At 36.1% G+C, this 18,583-nt stretch overlaps 1 protein-coding gene across 1 annotated transcript; it reads right to left on the reverse strand.

Annotated features, from left to right (window-relative positions):
- Positions 1 to 748: 748 nt before the first annotated feature.
- LOC135328849 (sodium channel protein type 2 subunit alpha-like) lies at positions 749 to 18,366 on the reverse strand. Its single transcript, XM_064514870.1, has 6 exons — positions 18,137 to 18,366; positions 11,383 to 11,517; positions 10,555 to 10,808; positions 7,684 to 7,823; positions 3,281 to 3,597; positions 749 to 828 (listed from the first exon to the last, which is right to left on the reverse strand). Exons 5-6 carry the CDS (start codon positions 3,545 to 3,547, stop codon positions 766 to 768), a joined length of 330 nt encoding a protein of 109 aa, XP_064370940.1. The 5' UTR covers positions 3,548 to 3,597; positions 7,684 to 7,823; positions 10,555 to 10,808; positions 11,383 to 11,517; positions 18,137 to 18,366; the 3' UTR covers positions 749 to 765.
- Positions 18,367 to 18,583: the final 217 nt, after the last annotated feature.

The following is an 18,583-nucleotide window of genomic DNA, read 5'->3' on the forward strand; positions in this document are numbered from 1 at the left end:
AAGGGGATCATTCTAAAAGATCTTTTTACAGAGGTTGGTTGTTTATGCCCAAGTTGTTGACTGGACATGACTGAAATATATCTGCAAATCTTCTCCTTTATTTTGGCTTGTATCCTTTACAGGACACCTAAATCGATGATGAAAAAACAATGCTGAAAAAGTGTGCCCAAACAAGCAGCTCTTTGGTTATGCTCTTTAGTCCTTGCTGAGTGAATCAGGTTTGTGAATAATACTACCGGTCTTAGTAAAAGTGTGACCTTGGATATGATAAAGTGCAATGATTTGGACTAATAATGGAGATTTTGCCTTGGCTGCATGGCTTAGTACAGGATCAGGTCTCCTATTGTATATAGAGCCTTGTATTTAAACTGTGACAGGTTTAGGTGATTCAGTAGAGAATTCTCTTGTTAGGAATGAAGATCATATTGCAATTCCCTTGTGACATTACTGCTTTTTAGGTGTGATGAGCATATGTTTAGTTAGCCTAGTACACCCACGTGGACAGAATTTGTATATCCATACGAAAAGTATTATTTCAGTAATTAAATGTTTTTAAATGGCAACCTTTAAATCAACATTAAGAAAAAAGGATATGAGTGTACCAAAATCTTGATAGCAATTTTTCTGATGGGATTAAAAGGAGTTAGAATGTACAAGGCAGATGTGGCACTGAATCGGAAAATTGCCTTCCCTTTATTCAATACTATGAAAGTCTGCAAAAAAGAAATATAAAATTAAAATACAAGGTTGACTGTATTAGTGTCTTTACCTCCTTCTATAGGATTCCATTCTCCAGCTGGTAGGTTCAAGTTTCATTCTGTTTTCTACCTGTGGTAGGAAAATAACTGATTTCTATGAATACAGTGGATTAAGCCTTCCATGGCTGAATCTCCAATTTGCTAAATTTCCTGGCACATGGATTGAATTCTGATATTATTAAAATTGGTGGGAATTGTCCAATGTCAGTTTGTCAATTGTAGTGAAATATGGCATTTCATCACCAAAGTATTTTTTAATTTTACATATAACAGGTCTTTGATTAAAGTCAGATAACAAGTTAATCAAATACATTCTACCTTGTGCTCAAGCACAGACAAAACCGAAATGGCAGTAGGGCAGTCGTGATGTATAAATTCCAGTTCATATTCAGAGCAAATACTTAAAAGAATTATATACACATATATATGATGACCAAAGGACAAACATCTGACACTAAACAATTTACATAACCTTAAAAGAATTTTGATTTTATTTTAGATTTTAAACACTACTGGTATCAACTATATATATCTCCTAAAAGCTTCTCTGTGAGCAAACAAAAGGGATGATTAAAAAGCAAGCGGACATCATTCCAAGAAGTCTGAAACAAACCTAGGTCAGAATTAGGCAAACTGTAATAAAAAATTGTTTTCATTTATAAGTATATGGTCGTACTTTCCTTACCCATGAACAACAAATTTAGGTGGTTATTCTCTTTTAAAATTTGGCCTGGTGAACATACAGTTAGTGTTCACTTCCATTCTGCTCCTGTTGACAGTCATCGCCTAAGTGTTTTCATTTTTAGTCCAAGAGTATTTGTGTTTGAGCTTTACTTGCGGCCTCAGTACTGTTTGAAATGTCTGCAGGACATTGCTATTGTTCATTCCTTTCCGTCTTTGTCAATGGTAATGGCTGTGCTTTGTGGTAGCCTAATGGTGTCTTTGTTATGCTCTCAGCAGAGCTATATAATATCACTGGTTTCCATGTTGATTCCTATTCTCTGCTAAAACAAGACTGTGATCACAGAGCAGTGCTGCCCTCGCCCTGGCCTTTCCTTCCCATCAGGTCTCTGCTTTGGGAGAGAAACCAAACCTCACCCTGGTGGGAAGGAAAACCAGTAGAGGAGTGTTGCCAGTGCCTGTCCACAGGATAGTGTCGAGCATGGCAGCAAGGCTGCCGTGGCACGGACTCGTGCTTGCTCACATTTCTTTCTACTCTACAGTCTTTCACCCAGTTAGAGATGGTAGAATGAGGTTGCCTGTCCTAAGGTCACGGCTGCCGTAGAGCCTGATGACAGACTCCGATTCATGTATGATTTTCTCTGCATTGAAAAGTCTATGATTAAGAGAAGTTTCTGCTAGAAACTGGAGGAGGGATGACTAATTCTAGTTCATCATTTAAAATGCCCATTTGCTTTCTGTTGAGCAGATTAGACCGGTACATAACACAAATACAGATGCCATTTGTGACAAAAGATTCTGCCATTTACTAATCATATCCTCTCTCAATGAACTAACAAGTCCATCAGTAGTCTAGGTTTTTACACTTTGTTCCAAAAAGTCTAACTACTTTTTCTGATGACTGGCAGCGAGAAAATAGGTTTCAGCACTTCTCAGGTTATCTGATACTTCATTTGTAGAAGATTTTTTTTTAAAAGTAACTTTATTCCTGAATTGTTTTGCAGCTAGTCAAGAAAAGGGTTCAGTGCACACAATTATATTGCAAGTAAAAAAATCCATGAAGCTGCTGATATATCCAAAAGCAAACCACTAGAAATAACCCTTGGCAACACTCCCTCTCTTCTCTGAACTTCCATTTCTTTAAGTTTTCTTAATAACCTTAATATTTATCTGTATTATGTATAGTACCGTTTATTTAATCTTTGGCAATTGCTAGGTTATGCAATTACATATGGAGTCTGCTTTATTTTTCATTCCCATTATTTAAACAGTAATTAAAAAAAAAGCTTGCCAACCAAGTGCAACCACACACTTAACCACAAAATTGCTATTGGTATGATTTTTTCCCTAACAAACAAAGTAAATTTCTTTACAGTTTTAAATATTTTGTGTTTCCCTTTTCTTATGCTTAGCTCAGCATCAGATTTTTTAAGCTCTGGTGCTTAATGCAAGTGATGGGCTGCTCAGAATAAATAGCATATTAGAATGGCTGGAATGTCTCCAGCCATCGTCAGGACACCTGGGTCACTTTCTTTCTTTAATTCAGAGGGACTGCAAACAATAATGCCAAGCACTGGTCCATAAAACCTCTTCTGAATTTTTGAATCTCCAGTTATTATCCACAGCTCCATCCTTCTCACCCTCCTTATCCACAACACTTTTAACAGGTCTATCAGGAACTGAGAGAACATCTTGATGGTGCTAAAGAAGCATGCAGAAATAAGCAGATAGTGCAGAGCAGCGCCTGCTCATATTGTGAGCTTTTACTAATTTTTTTACTAAATTTTACTAATCTGCACAAGACATAAGGTGTTTTTACTAAAGTTGTAGTCAACACTCACTTTTTGATTGATATAATATGGGTCCAAGTCTTCCAAGGGTTCAGACACCATTCCTGGAGGTATGTCCCCATAAATAAATGGCAGCGTCTTTCCTGCCTCCAAGTCACTGTTTGGTTTTGGACAATTTTCATCATCATCATCTGTATGTTCTTGCTTGGGCTTTTTAGCTTTTTCTTCTGCAGAACGCTTCTCAATAGCTGCGAGAGATTCTCTAGTAAAATAGCGGAAGCTTTCAGGTCCTGGTGGTACCAACAGTGCCTGTGCCATCTTTTCATCCTGCAAATTTAATTACTTTTAGCCTCTTGCATAAGAATGACCTACAAAAGAAAAATGAAGATAATTTAGGAAAACTAGATTGTACTGACAGACAAAAACATTTGCATAGAAACCCCTTTTCACGTCTGAAATAGAAGCAGCATATTTCAAAGCTGATTAAAATTTAAAAGCAACTGCTTAGAAAATAGATATTTTTAAATTTATTTTTCAACTTTTTCCAGTTGGTCTAGTAAAAGACACTACTTTTACCTACAAATGCTGCTTTGCCTGTGTATGTACTGATACAAATGTTTTACCAATAGGTCTCCTTTAAACAGCAAGTATAAATACATATTCTATGAAAAACTGTTGACAAATGTAAACATATTTTACTAGTTGATAAATTTTATCTTCACATATTTTTCATGTATCAGTAATCTAACTTTATAAACTTAAAATACTTTCAATAAACCAAAAAGAAGTTTTTGTACAATTAATGCTATTTAAATGGCAGCAACTGAATTACGGGAGGAACAAACATGATTCTTTCTCACTGAACAATTTACTGTGCTGAAGGTTAATTTTATGTGCCAAAGCAGGTCAGGTGCCATTTATTGATGGACTGTGAGCTGTGAATCAAAACCGTAGGCTTTCTAAGCAAAAGGAAACAGATTGATCAAGACCATGTGGGAGATGACTGTTGCTCCTGCTTTCTTGCAGAGCAAGTGTCATAATATCATTTCAGAACAAAATGAACTGGAAATCTAAGACTGTGGTTCCCTGTGAATGTCTTTGGTGCCAGTGCTGGCTTGTCCAGCCCCTGCTGCTTTTTCCTGCTCTTTGCACCAAACTCTTCATTGTACGGCAAGTCTCTTTATGAAGCTGTGCAGTCAATTGGCTGACAATAGCGGTCTTTGCTTTTTTCCAAGCCATTCCAGGCTGGACCAGTTGCTCAAACTGGTGCAGTGTCCAAGACAACAAAGAGGTTTGAGTGGCTGAAGGGAGGGTAAAGGGCATAAGGAAGACAGATCTGGTTAAGCAGCAGTGCCACCATGTAAGAAATCGTAGCCTTACTTGATGTCTACTTTGCAAAAGTCTGTGGCATAGTGTAATAGTTATTTTAATTGGTCTATGTATTTTAGAAATCATGAAAACAAATTTTTAAGACTCAGTGAGTTTCAGTACCTGAAATAAGTTCCTCTAATTGTGCTTGCTGAACATGAAGGCACGCAACTTTCCCTACATTACCTGATAAATGGGCAACACCTGTGTTCTGGAGCTGCCACAACTAGATCTGAGAAATAATACTGTATTTATTTGCATTCATTCAGTAGTCTTTCTCCTAAAGCTCCTTGCCTATCTGGAGCAGTTTGTAGAAGTTACACACACACAATCTTCTACAAAGTGCTGCAATAATGATTTTCTGGAAAAAAAAAAAAAAAGGATTCCTCTGCAAGTGAGTCAAAAGTGTTTGAAGAATCTACAGTAGAAAACTGGAGGAAAGAAATGGGACTGCATATTCTTAAATCTGAGTTACCAATCCAGTGACTTGGTGGGTAAATCTACCCCTGCACCACCTTAGGTCAAGTCTTTTTCTCTGGAGTGGGTTCACAGCATAGCATCAGTTCTTACTATCAGCACTGAGATCACTGAAATAATTTAATCAGTAGATTATAGCACCAAGTATGTGAGTAATACAAAACCAGAACTGAGATGCCTGACCATAAATTCATCAATAAAAGGTAGTGTAATGTGGACATGGAGAAAGTTTTTCTCAAGGAAAAGCCTGGAGAACCATGAGTTTATGTAATGTAAGAATCACAGAGATCCTGGAGGGTATTGGAGGCACTGATGCAGTATAAATTGAAAAAGAAATTGTTAAGTCAGCCAGACTTTCCAGTAGGCAACCTTACAACATGCTGCTATACTGAAACTTCTTTTTACTAATTTTTAAATTGCTGTACAAGAGGCTGTACGAAGGCTGGAGCCCTTGCTGATACTTGCTAAATCAGCCATGGCAAGATGTTTTTTATTAATGTAATTCCCAATTATAAGGATCCTAAATTCAAAAGTGTCCCTTGAGAATTGAAAGCACAAGAATTCTCTGGATTCAGTTCACACTTCTTTGATTTTTGCTCCTGCGCATCAGGATTAATAAACTAAGATGATATTTGAGACTTCCCTTTGGTCTTTTTGAATATTTGATTCCTTTATTCCACATTTTACAAGTTTGTGATTAAAGTTGTTGACCTAGGTGCCTTTTCTATAAAAACAGTCTTAAAAGGCATTTGTTTACTCTCCTGGAGCCATCAGTGGGTCAGTCTTTACAGTTCAGTGCATTTAGTTAGGTTGTTTCTCATCATTTAGAATTTAGGGTTATGAATAGTAAGTGTTTTCTATTTTTTCAGTTATAATAAAGCAAAGCACATTGTCTTCACTAGAAATATATGTATCTGTATTGCTAGGAGTCCACAAAGGGCCCAATGAATGATTGATAAGAATAGTATTAGCAGAGTTGCAGTTTCACCATGTTTATCAGTGTCATAAAATATGCTTTAAAAAGTTTTCTTGACAAGGTGGAAACCTTACTTGAGTCCTACTTCTGCTACTGGCAAGTACTGTTACATCCTTCCTGGCTGCTTCTATTACATAAATAATTTTTCTATACTAAATACAGACCAAGTGTTTTTCTTCAGATTACATAGGTTAATAGAAAAACACACAAATATTATTTGATTACTGTTGCTATACATGCAGTAGTTTAATAGAACAATGAAAGAAAAGTAATTCTGTTCTCTGCACTGAGCCCTAAAGAAGCTCTCAGCATTTCTTAAGCCATTATGCTTCATTAAAAAAACATTTTTAAAGGAGCAAGTTTCAAAAATATGTGTGAGATCTGAATGGTCCAGGTAGCAGACAGTTAGTACAGCATTGCTGTGAACCCTCAGTCCTGGCAGGGCCCCTCAGTAGCTGATACTGCTTAGCAAAGAGAACGTCAAGTGTCTGTAATGCAGGTTGGGCCTAGCTCCCATGCTTGTAATGGCCTGCAAGTCAAAAGAGTTTGTTAGGAAAAATTAGCTACTAGTTATTGATAAGGACACCAATTATGCTAGATAAATCCATTTAGGTGTATTTGAGCATTTCGTTCCATGGATTCCATAAAAATGTCTCCAGTTTTCCTTCACTCCCTTCCTTTAAATGATAAGTGTGCTCAAGCAACACACACGATCCACATATGTTCTTAATGTTATGTATATTTCAGTTAATTATATTATGCCCATGGATAACTTGATACATTTCATTTTGAATATAATTAATCTTCTCCAGCATTTACACAGAAAATGACTCAGGAAGTAAGTGAAATATCTGTGCGAAAGATGTCAAATTAATTTCTGTATCTCTCTCTGAAAAAGCCAAAAGAATTTGCCTGAAGGTATCTATTTTTCTGATATCTTCAATCAAGCGAATGGTAAAAGTGAAAGTATCCATGCAAGAACCTGGTGGATACTATGATAATGCATTAAAATAATCAGATTTTCTGACAGGCTGTTTACATTCTGCATGAAGCAATCTCCATATACCTTTCAAAATGTTCAAGGTACCAAAATAACAAATCTTGCAATGTATCTTATGGACTGGGTCTGGGTGTTTTTTTGCTTTTAGAACGCTGGCATTAGAATTATTTCCCTGCTAAAACCTTGAAAAAGCTGACTACTAAGATTTTTATTCCATTAAAACTGAAACACTGCAACACAAACATATTCGATTACTGTTGGTATAAATGGAAGACTAGTAAAGGGATTCTGTAAAACGATGATTACCTATCATAATTTTTATGCTAAACTTTTATTTCAAGAGGCTGCAATTTATCAATAACATCTTGCTCTGGGTTAAGCACAGCAGTGGCCTCTCGGATGCTAAGACCTGGGTTAAAATGTCTGCTGTAAATCACCGGTGCTAATGAGACGAGCTGTCTCACAGTAGGCGAGTAAAGACATTTGTCCAAATAGAAAAGCCGGGGGTGCCATCGTGGGAGAGACAGAAACAGCAGGGTTAGTGGAACCAATTTAGCATTGTCTAGTGATTATTTTCTGCTGCTGTAAAATAAAAAATGTAGATGTTGTGTGATGATGTCATCAGAAAATTACCTCAACTCAAACTACAGCTGTCCTGAGGAGGAAAGGAGTGCAGAGAGAGTAGAAGCAGGAAGCGTCTAAAGGAATGACTCATCGTAAGTCTCTCTCTTTGTATTTTGGAAGTTGTTTTGCAAAATTCAGGCTTTAGCAATCTGGAAGTGAAGATAAGTTATCTTTAAGTTGCTGTGCGCTGATCAAATTCCAGATTGGGTAATAGTGCATCCAATTTATCCAAAAAACAAAAGGATAAAGGGATGGGTGAATATTAGTTTGCCAATAAAATTTCCTAAAATGAAGTATTTTCACTGAAATTTCTTCAACATTTGTGCACAGAGGCTAATTTCACAAAGAAAAACCCATATCCTTAACTGCTTAAATGCTTTGATGTATTTTTACAGTCATAGATTTTTTTTTTATAACCAACACTTACCTTGTTTTTCCCAGCATCTTTAAACTATTTTTAATGCTCTAAAATTTTAAATAAGAAATAGAACTCAGCAAAAAGGACCACCAAAATGTTACAACTGTAATTCAAAGTGGTAAATGCAATGCAGTGCAGAGTTAATCTAGATACTGGAAGAGAGACCTAGTCAAAAACATCCATGGGTCTTAAACCAAGGAGCCCCAGGAGTTCATGAATGTTAGTTCTGCGAGAGTAGGTATTTTCAAGGAAAGGAGCGACTTCATGGAAGCTTATAACAACCTCCAGCATTCAGCACCTTCTCAGAACACGCTTCCTCTTTAAACTGTAATCTACTAATTTAAACTACAATAATTCGTGATTGCTGTTCCTAACTGACTAATATGTGTTTTCCTTTTCCCTACTCTTCCTAACATTTCTCATCCATCTATTGTGTCATTTTTCTTAGTCTATAATTTATCTGTAAACAGTGACTATAATTTTTGTATGGATTTGTACCGTCAGCCTTGGTAGCCTCTAGGCGTTAGTGTTATGTAACTATTCAAAATAAAATAATGAAATCACCACCAGGTATTTATTAATAAAATTAATGGCAGTAATAAATCATGGAATACAAATATACTTACTTTTTATGAGGCTACAAATAAGAGCATGTAAAAGAAATAATATTTCCTTAATAAAATCTTACTTTAAAAGTGAATTAGAATGACTAGTGAAAATATAGAGAGAGCCACATGGGCTGAAACCTGACTAGAGGCAGTACCTGGCAGTAAATAAAGGAAATACTAATGAAGTATGTGGTGGCATTAGAACAGTGCTTCATGGAGGTTACATGCAATTTTATTTAACATCCTCATGAATGAGGATGAATTTGCAAGAAGATATGAGAGCATGCTAATTAAGTTTTAAGAACCCCAATCTCAACAAAGAAAAGAACTGTAAGAGTTTGGAAATATGGGCAGAAGATAATGAATGAGGTTCGATCTGACCAATAAAAGATTGGGCGGAAGGGACAACACGGATTAGATTAGGGATTGGAAAGCAATCTCAGACCATTCTGAAAGATCCAGGAGCTACTACTTTGGGTGTCTTTGGACACTGCTCTCTCACCAAGAGATTTCATTACAGATAGTCTTTTCCCCCCATCATTGTTTGTTTGTGCCCACTGTCATTCCACACTGGTCTCTCTCTTCTTCCCTCTTTCTGCCTCACTGCAAAGTTTGCTTTTGAATTCCTTTGTTCTTATATTCTTATATTATATGTTCTTATATTCTTCCCTCCTACGTAGGAGTAAAGTGGTGGCTTATGGTTTGGTTCCTACAGCAGGGCCAATGAACATTGTGACTAGAAGGCTGGAGTAAGCAAAATAGGTAATTACGTAAAAAATGAACCTGGATTCCTCAGTTATGTACCTGCAACTACTCTAATTTAGTCAGGTTTAGTAGGAATTTTTGTACCTGTAATCTGTGCTTTCACAAAGCATTCTGAAGAGCAGATTGGGAGGTTTGTGTGGGAGTCTACCAAAGTCTTTTTGTACAGCTTCAGTACAAGCTTCAAAGAAAGGATGTTTGTAAGTTTCTGGGGTGTGACCTTGTAAGATTTTGTTGACCTTATCTTTCTTTTTCCAAGAAGGAAGCAGACCATAAAACAGAAATGTCTTTTATGCTGATCTCTTTCATCATGAGCTTCAGTAAATATGGGCCATATTTACCCAAATGTAAGGAAGGGATTTTTTTTTGAAGAAAACCTTTATAAAATGTGCTGCTGATGATATTTTTGTCTTTCTTTCCCAGGGTCTGCCCTCATTTTGTCTGTAACAGTTTAAAAATTTCTGCACTTGAGATATCACTAATGCTTCCTTGAAGGAGCCAAGAAGACTGGAGACCCGCCTGTAACTGCAATAGGAAATTCCTTTCCATTCCTTTCCCAACTCATGGGGAAGCAAAGGCAGCTGTACGTGCTGCGTCCCTCCTAGGTACTGGTACTACCTTCAGTTGTTGTAGAATCAAGACAATAGATGGTTTGACTTATTTATTCCTAAAAATGGAGCAATACCTCTAGGGTTTCTTTAAACTGAGGCCTTATATTTTCTTTAATACCATAAACTGCTTCTGAGAAGGTGTGAAAATAGATCAAGCATGGATACCTGAAGTACTTGTGAAGAAGTCTGGAGAAGGCCAAATGAAAACCGTATACAGATGAAGAGGAAGAGGGAATCTTCCTTAGCCCATCAACTTATTTGGAATGCAGTATTTAATTAACATTTTGCAAACACCTTCTAATTCTGATGGAAAATATCTTCAGTGATTATCTAAGAGCACAAATTACTATAGGCAGACCTCAATAAAGATTTACATTTCATTTTCCCACTGATATTTTAGAGAAGATATATGGCATCATAACAAATGGGAGTCATCTGAAGAGAAACATTTTGTCTGGCTGAGAAGAAAAGATAGGCTTACCTTTATGTTTCTGAGAAATGGAAAATCTCAGAATTTAGCCACTAGATTATTTGCTATAGTGAAAAGAAAAAGCCTGCATTTCTAGCAGAAAATGGAACTGTTAAGAAAAGTTTCTCCTTGGGAGCTGAAGCTTCTTTAAGACTGAAGTTTCTTCACGGCTTTCTCATTCTTTGTTCCTGTGTCCAGAACTTCTCAAAATTAATTGCAGTAGACAAAGATAAGTTTACATATTCACATAGCCACATTTTTCCAACCTAAGAGCAAAGAGATTTAGGAAAAGCAGGATGGAACATGAGTTAGTCCACAAAACTTAACACAGGTCTGCAATACACTTAAGAATATTCGTTAAGTGATCTAAGTTTCAAAAATTCCATTTATTCTTTTATCTGCATGCTTTAATTGAAGAGGTAAATCTCTTGAGATTATGATATGCCTAGTACAGTCCTTAATAGACATTGGATAACTGTCCAGACAATCGGGAATGCTCTCATCTTTTGCTTAAGGAACTGCATAATGTATCATTACTCCCACTTGATTTACTGTCTTCAAACAGGAAAAAAGTACATTCACTCTATATTTGGATTAAAACATGGATACTATCCTTCTGTACTTTATTTATCTTAGAGAGTCTCTATATAAGTATTTTTCTGTGTGTTACAAAATTTTACTTCAATCTCAAGCAGTGTAATAGCAGAAAAAGCCACTTCCTCACCAGATTCTTCAGTTTAAGGGTTGCATCATTACAAGAGCTCACCAGAATTTCGCTGTGGCTTCCTCCATCTTTAAAGCCATTAGATCTAGGCCATTCAATTTAAATAGTCTACTTACATCTTGCAAACTTTAGTCTTCAGCCATTGAGATTACGATGAGATTTTCTGGTGATATTTAGTCTCATTGAAACTAGATTTATTTCTGACTCTTTTCTTTTTTTTTTTTACTTTGTCCTTATTTTCTTTCTTATTCCTAGAGAAGAAAAGAAAAATAAGACATCCCTCTCTTTTGGGTCTCTGCTCTGCCAAAGCAGCCTGTATAATACTTTTCTCCAGATATAGTGAGAATAAGTAGCCATTGTAGAAAGTCTGAGGTAGAATTTAAAAAATCTGTGCAGGCCCAGATCTGGTCACAAGAGAGCACAAAAGCTGGGAAAACAGAAACATGCTTTCCCCTGGACTTCTGCTTCTCTTATAACTAAAGATAGATGATCTCCAAGTACTCCTAAAGAAAATATCTTTGAAGTACTAATCTACAATTTATCTACCACTAGTCGCTATTAATCTGGAATTACATTTTACCAAAGAAACAAGATGTGATATCACACTTAGATCTTGTTCTGTTTGTCTAGCAATGTAACGTAAAGCCATTCGGAGTTCGCAGCAAACTCTTAATGCTCTGGTCCTCTGGAGTAATGCTCTGATTCAGCACAGCTTATTGTGGTGAGTCACTACTGAAGAGGCTCCACTGAGGACGTCTGAAAGCTGTGTTCTCCACTACTACCCTCAGGGGATCATGACTCTGATACTGCCACCAACGATACTTATCCACCAATGCAAATTTTCCTCTGAGTGCAGCTTTCCCTGGGGGTACCTAGAGGACTTCCCCATCCCTTTGCCTATTGGATGCCTCTGGATTCTGCCTCTGAAGTAGCACAGTGGCTGAAATCTGGTGTCAGGGTCAGGTACAGTGCAAAAAAAACCTGTAAATACTTTTGCTTGCAGGCATTAAAATAATATGAAAGGGATACCATAGCTTTCTAATAAAAGAGTAGTAATATTAATTGTTATTCTAATACTAAGCATCATATGACAAGTGCTTTGAAGAAAGGAGATGTAGATTCTAGCCAATTATTAAAATATTTGCCAGTTTGATAAAAGCAGAGGAATAGGAACAATATTAATAATGTTTTGCAGTGAAGGTAAGTTTAATAAATCTTTATTTTGAATTAGAGCACACGGCAGTCAAAAAGAACTATTGTTCACACATAACCCCAGGGCATAGCCTCCATCTCCTTATGTGTTATATCCTACACACATTCGTACTGGCTGTATCTTCAGTGGATATGAGGTGCAGCTCTGTATTGATTAACACTGTACATCACAATAATGGTAGTCACGGCAAAAACTGAGGTCTTTTGGCAGAATTGTGACCTCTTTGTCCTGAATTTATAATAGGTCTGGGCCATGTCTGTAATTTCATCAGAGAATTTCAATTAATTAATCTCATATAATTTCTGTTCTAACCATCTTCTTTCTGTATAATGTAGGTATTTTTGATACATTAAAATAGTGTTTTACTTTGTTTTCCTTGTTATTTTGCTTTTTCATTTTGTAGGGTTTTAATCTAATGTCTTTGGTCCTAACCCCAAGAAGAAAATTTGCATGAGGAGGTCTAATTATACAGTTTTGCTTTAGCTGAAGTTTTCTTCAGCTGTAGAGAATTATTTTGTCTGACATGATGTTGACCAAAATTGTTTTGATTTGGAGCAGACTATCAAATTCAGCCTGTAAGAGTGAATCATAGGTAAAATATGACACCTAACCAGAAGTGAATCCTACTGGGTGAGCTAGGTATACTCTTTCCTAAGAATGGGACTTCTTCCTAAACTCATCTGCCTATGCAGTGTCAGCATTTTCCTGACATTTTGGAATATCTTTCAAATTCTGAGATATAAATATTATTTAAAAAAAAAAGTTTCAAACTAGATCCTTATGCAGTGGAGCTCCCTTTCAATGTAATGATGAGCTGGAAAAGGCAGCTGCATATTGTCACATTGTGCCATGGCTGCATTTGTTGCTTCCACCTGAAATGTGATTTAGAAAAGAAATGGAGGTACTCAAAATTAGTCACTCCTATAAAGATCATTGTAGGACAATATGCCAGTGCTGGCTTCAGCTACATGAAATCTCATGTCAGTGGCAAAAGTCAGACAATGAATGAAAATCCCAGACAACTTATATGGATATTTGAAATGTTAAGTGGTTTTTCAAATGTTAGCCCTATTTTGGATTAAAAAAAAATGTTATCCACAAACCTAATTCTCCAAATTCAGAACTGTTTATTGCATGCTCCTCATACTCTAGATTCAATTATTCCCTAATCATTTGAATTCTAATTAAATTTTAGATGAGCTGACAAATAAACCACTTGAATATACACCAGTATCCACTGTGGTGGTGTTAAAGAAGTCACAATAAAGCATCAATCAGGGATCTAAATGCATCACAAGACTTCTTAAGAAAATAGAAAGCTCTGTTTGTAAATCTGTACTCTCCTCTAAATTTTTGTAGGTAACTTATGAAAACCCATTTGTGACACAAAATAAGCGCTTATGAATCTAACAAGAAATAATCTGAACTCAGAAAATTAACTGAATCATTAAGAACCATGTAGTTGGAACAGTTATTTCCATAGTTTTACTAAGCTCCAGAAACTAATCAATACAAAATATGAAGGAATAAACTTTGTATAGCTGAAGAGTAATGGATTGTATTTAGACTTTGAGAGTCATTTATGGAACTGAAAGAAAAAATTCAGAACTTCTGACGGAGAGGCTTACCCAGAATTCTCAGCTGAATATCATAGTTATGACACTAGGAGGAAAAAGCACCAAAATTCAAAATGAAAATACAGTGCTTTATACCTGTTGTTTAACACAGTCTCTGAAAACTGTAAATGGACTTCTTCAAGGCGTTCACTCAGGCAGCATGGAACTGCCTAGCAAAACTTAATTAAGCCCTAAGTTTGGAAACTTTTCTAAATGGATTATGTAAGTACATTTTTTATCTTGTCACTCCTTATATTTAATAAATTCAAAGGAGCTAAATCCTATGAGATATAATTTCTATCATCTCTCTAAAAGGCATGTCTTGTTGTCATGTTGAAATGAAGTAGATTACTCAAGTGTTGGACTAATTAGAAGCCTATAGCTTTAAGTAACATAGACTGCAAAATCATGGTCAAAGTTTGTAACAGATACTGGAAGATATTCTTCCTGTTATAATTCAAACAAAAGCAATTTGATTCATAGGAAATATATGGCAACTAACTTAAACTGGTGTTTATAAAAACCTTGCAGGAGGACTCCTTTAGTATTCAGTTACAGTTACCTTCAGTTACATATTACAGTTTCATCTGGTAGGAAGAAATTCCTTCCTAACACAAGATGAATTTTTTTTATTGTTTTTGGTCAGAACTTCTGTTTTGGGTTAAACCTCTTCATTTGAATACTTTGGCCTTAAGTATTAGTGACAGGCTTTTCTTCAGACATTGCATCTGACTGCAGGTAAACATTAGGATTGCCCTCTGTTTTTTCCATTCAATATGACCTGGAACCCTTTTGAGATTGCCTACATACTCTGTCATTGTTTATTCCACTAAAGTTTAAAATAAGATTATAAATAGATGGCCTTTCTTTTTTGTAAACCTTGGCACTTTTGTCTTCATCTGTCTTACACAAGTTCTGTGGACTACTGGGCTTTAAATTAAGATATACTGAAATAGAAATTTAAAAGAAATTCGAAGCTCTTTTTGATGAGTGGAATTGGCTTTGCTCCTTGATAGAGTGCAAGAATGCAAGTTAGGCATATGCCTTGACTCATCATCTAAAAGTACTCTCTCTCTCCTTGTACTGTCAAAGTTATCATACGAAACCTGGATTTTTGAGTTTAACTTAGATTTAGGGGTTCAGAGATCTTACCATCCAAAGAGTGCTTTTTAATAGAAAACACACTCATAAAATCTGTTTAAACAAGAACAATTTTTCTGTAAGTAAGGCAGTGCCTGCCTCAACTGCTCTTATCCCTAGTCCCTCTGTGTTGCATTTATCTGACCATAAGACAAGGAAAAATCAAGCAATAATGTGATCAGAATAATATACTAGGGATTGAAGTTGTCCATAAGGAAAATTTTGATACAAGCAGATGAACTGGATAGAAGATATCAGTTTTAATATCATGGGCCAAGATCCTCAGAGGCAGTTAGTACCATAATCAGGATGAGATGCCTTTGGCAGTCTGTCTCAGAGCTTTTAATCAGCAATGATAACTATAATGAGTAACAGCAGCTTTCCACTGAGGAGGATGTAATTTTCTATATATCCATTTTATTGTGGCTGACACTTTAGTGGATGTACCCACTTCAGTCAGAGTTCACAGTGTGTCTGTTTATTGTGTAGGCAGTCTGAACTAGTGAGTATCAATTTTATTATGATATTTGTAACTTGTTATTTATTCAAGATGACAATGACAAAACTATATAGCCTGCAACTGGCAACAGTATACATGACTGTTTAACAGCCACAAGGTGAAAAAATATAGCAGTGAGTTGCACTGAACAGCAAATAAGCTAATTAAATTTTTGTAAGTTATGTTTCTAACTTCTAACTAGAATTTTCTGATGAAGAAGAATAGCGGAAATGAAGTTTCATTTTTGGAGGTCAACAAAAAGGTCATCTGTAACAGATCTATTTTCCATTAGACTTAAGGAGAGTTCAAGCAATTTTTTCATTAGACTGAGAGACATTAGCTTACGGCAATAGCAGTATACGGGTAACAAGGCCCAGGTTTGCGTTTTAGAGAACAAGGTCACAACTTTCTTGCCTTGCACAAAGAACTCTCAGCACCTGCTATTATCTGATCCATCAAAGGTTGTGGGACTCCAGCAGCGTAGTTAATACGTAGCATATACGTAGCAAATTACCTGGGCTGAGAATGAGAGTAGCAAAAGCAAATGGACACCGTCAATCAGAAAGTTCCATCTTACATCCCACCATCCTTACTGCCTGTAAAATTATTAGTCTGCTGAGTGAATAAACTTATCTCTATACCTAATCTTCATCAGGTATTAGCTAACTCATATAATGCTATCTGTTGAACCAAAAAAAGGTGAAATAGAAAATGTATGTCATCTGCATATGATTAAAAATAACATATTTTCTCATATATTTTCTCCTTCCCCTTGATCCCTCCCCCTCAAAATGCTTGTTATTAATGGGAAATGACCAACGACAACTCCGATGTAGTCTAAGAGGGCACAAGGGAATTGTTTAATGTTCTCTGCTGAAAAGGTGACACTCTCTACCTTTGCCAGCATCCACTCTTACCAAATTCACAATATTGAGATGAATTGACACAGCTAAGAAGATCAGTTTGGGCTTTTAACTTTTGCCAGTTAGAGGGAAAAACCATCAACTAACAACGTGAATATATTTCTGTAAACATGGAGGCCTAATAAACAATGTATCTGTTAACAGGTGCTCGGGAGCTTCAGATTGCTGCAGCAGCTCATATGCTAGTCTTTAAAACAATCTTTCCTCCCAAAATGGAGATGTGTGAGAGAGCAAAACCTAAATGTATTGTTAGAATTAGAGAGCCTTTTTCTGAAACTCTTTTCTCAACAAATCCATTCCTAAAGCACAAACATGACATATGCTTAAAACAAACATCAGCATTATTATTATTTATGAAGTTACACAAGGAAGTCATAGACACATTGATTTTGCAGCATAGAAATTATGAATTATAAACTTCATTCTTTCATACACCACTTCAGGTACAGGCCTCAGCTGCTGCTCTCAGTAATACCTGAGACCCAATCCTGCATTTTCTTCCTTACATAGACTGAGACTGTGTTTTGTAAACAGTAGGCTCTTTATTATTCAATGTTTTAGGTCTTTATTTCTACTCTTTTCTCTTGAAAATAATTTCCAAATTAATACTATGATATCATATACAGCTTTATGTGAATGTGTGTCTGTGGAACGATAACTGAAATAAGAATTCACATATCAAAGTGATATTTAATAGATACTTCCCTTTTACCATTAATAACTGACTATTTACACTAATAACAATGAATGGGACAATAGCTAAATGGAGAATAGCATGAAGAAATACAATAATTCTTGTGCTTGTTTTCTTCAAACAGTCCTAGTAAGAAGCATATATTAAGCATATATTCATGTTACAGACAAGATGTGAGCTGCATCATCAGTGCAAACCTCTGATTAATTAACACTTGGTGAGCCCATTCTCTCATACACAGACACACAACCTCTATTCCATGAACAAAATGGCACAGAAATAAAATATTTCCTTAGAGATCTTGGAAAAAAAATCTATCTAATAAGGGAATTTCTTCAAATACCGTGTATATTGAAAATGACAATAATAACCCCTATAGATTTTTCTCCTGGATCATCAGAATCTTATGAGACCTGCTGTTCCTGTGTCTGGATATCATTAGATTTTTCTTCTTCTTAGGAAACAAGGTCACTTCCATAAAATACTAGGAATAAATTTATTACACGTAAACCTTGATTGTATTACAAAAAATGGTTTTGCAAGTAAGACTGCTGCATCACAAAATCACATTAAGAGTAAGAGGCCGAATATGAGGTTTAACTAGGCTAAAATGAAAAAAATCACACCATCGTCACAATCAGTCAGTACAAAATGGCTTTGAATTCCCCATTCCATCCTTGGTTTTACCTTAGCAGCAAACCAGAGGGTACAGTCTGAATCCGAAATGAAAAAGATCATACTGCTCAGATTTATGATGGGTACGATTAAATGTTTTGCCAGCTTACCTGATTGAAAGAGAACAGCAAATCACTGCAAAGCCCAGCATCCAAAAATAATATGATAATATAATGTTTCCTCCTGAAATTGTCCAGATTTCCAGCCACAAAGCTTTACTAATTAATTATAATTTCTGTATTCTCAGTGGAAAAGAAAACACAGAGACCTTTCCAGAATCCTCTCTGATTCTGCCTCCGCTTCCTGTTCTCAGCCTCACTCTATGGTACCCAACATCTCTCAGAAAACAGCTTATTAGGAGAAGGGGGGTGAAGGGTGGGGGAGTGGAGGGGGAGAAGAAATGAAAAAAATGCAGCACCTAACGTGGCAGCTCCACCTACTGGTAAAGATAATGAATACGTATGAAGCATCAGCCTGTAAAGCATCTTTATCCCAATTTATCGTGACCTACACTTGAAACAGCTGCTGTGTAATAAGTTCCTCTGGGCAAGGGAGAG

Source organism: Dromaius novaehollandiae, chromosome 7, assembly GCF_036370855.1.
Source record: "Dromaius novaehollandiae isolate bDroNov1 chromosome 7, bDroNov1.hap1, whole genome shotgun sequence".
Classification (NCBI taxonomy): Eukaryota; Metazoa; Chordata; class Aves; order Casuariiformes; family Dromaiidae; genus Dromaius; species Dromaius novaehollandiae.

Bases quoted from the DNA above. Each gene is read 5' to 3' on its own strand.
- LOC135328849 (XM_064514870.1), bottom strand. From the start codon at position 3,547: ATGGCACAGGCACTGTTGGTACCACCAGGACCTGAAAGCTTCCGCTAT. The intron at 829-3,280 runs GTGAGTGTTGAC...TTCCTACCACAG, and splicing joins CATATTATATCAATCAAAAA to GTAGAAAACAGAATGAAACT.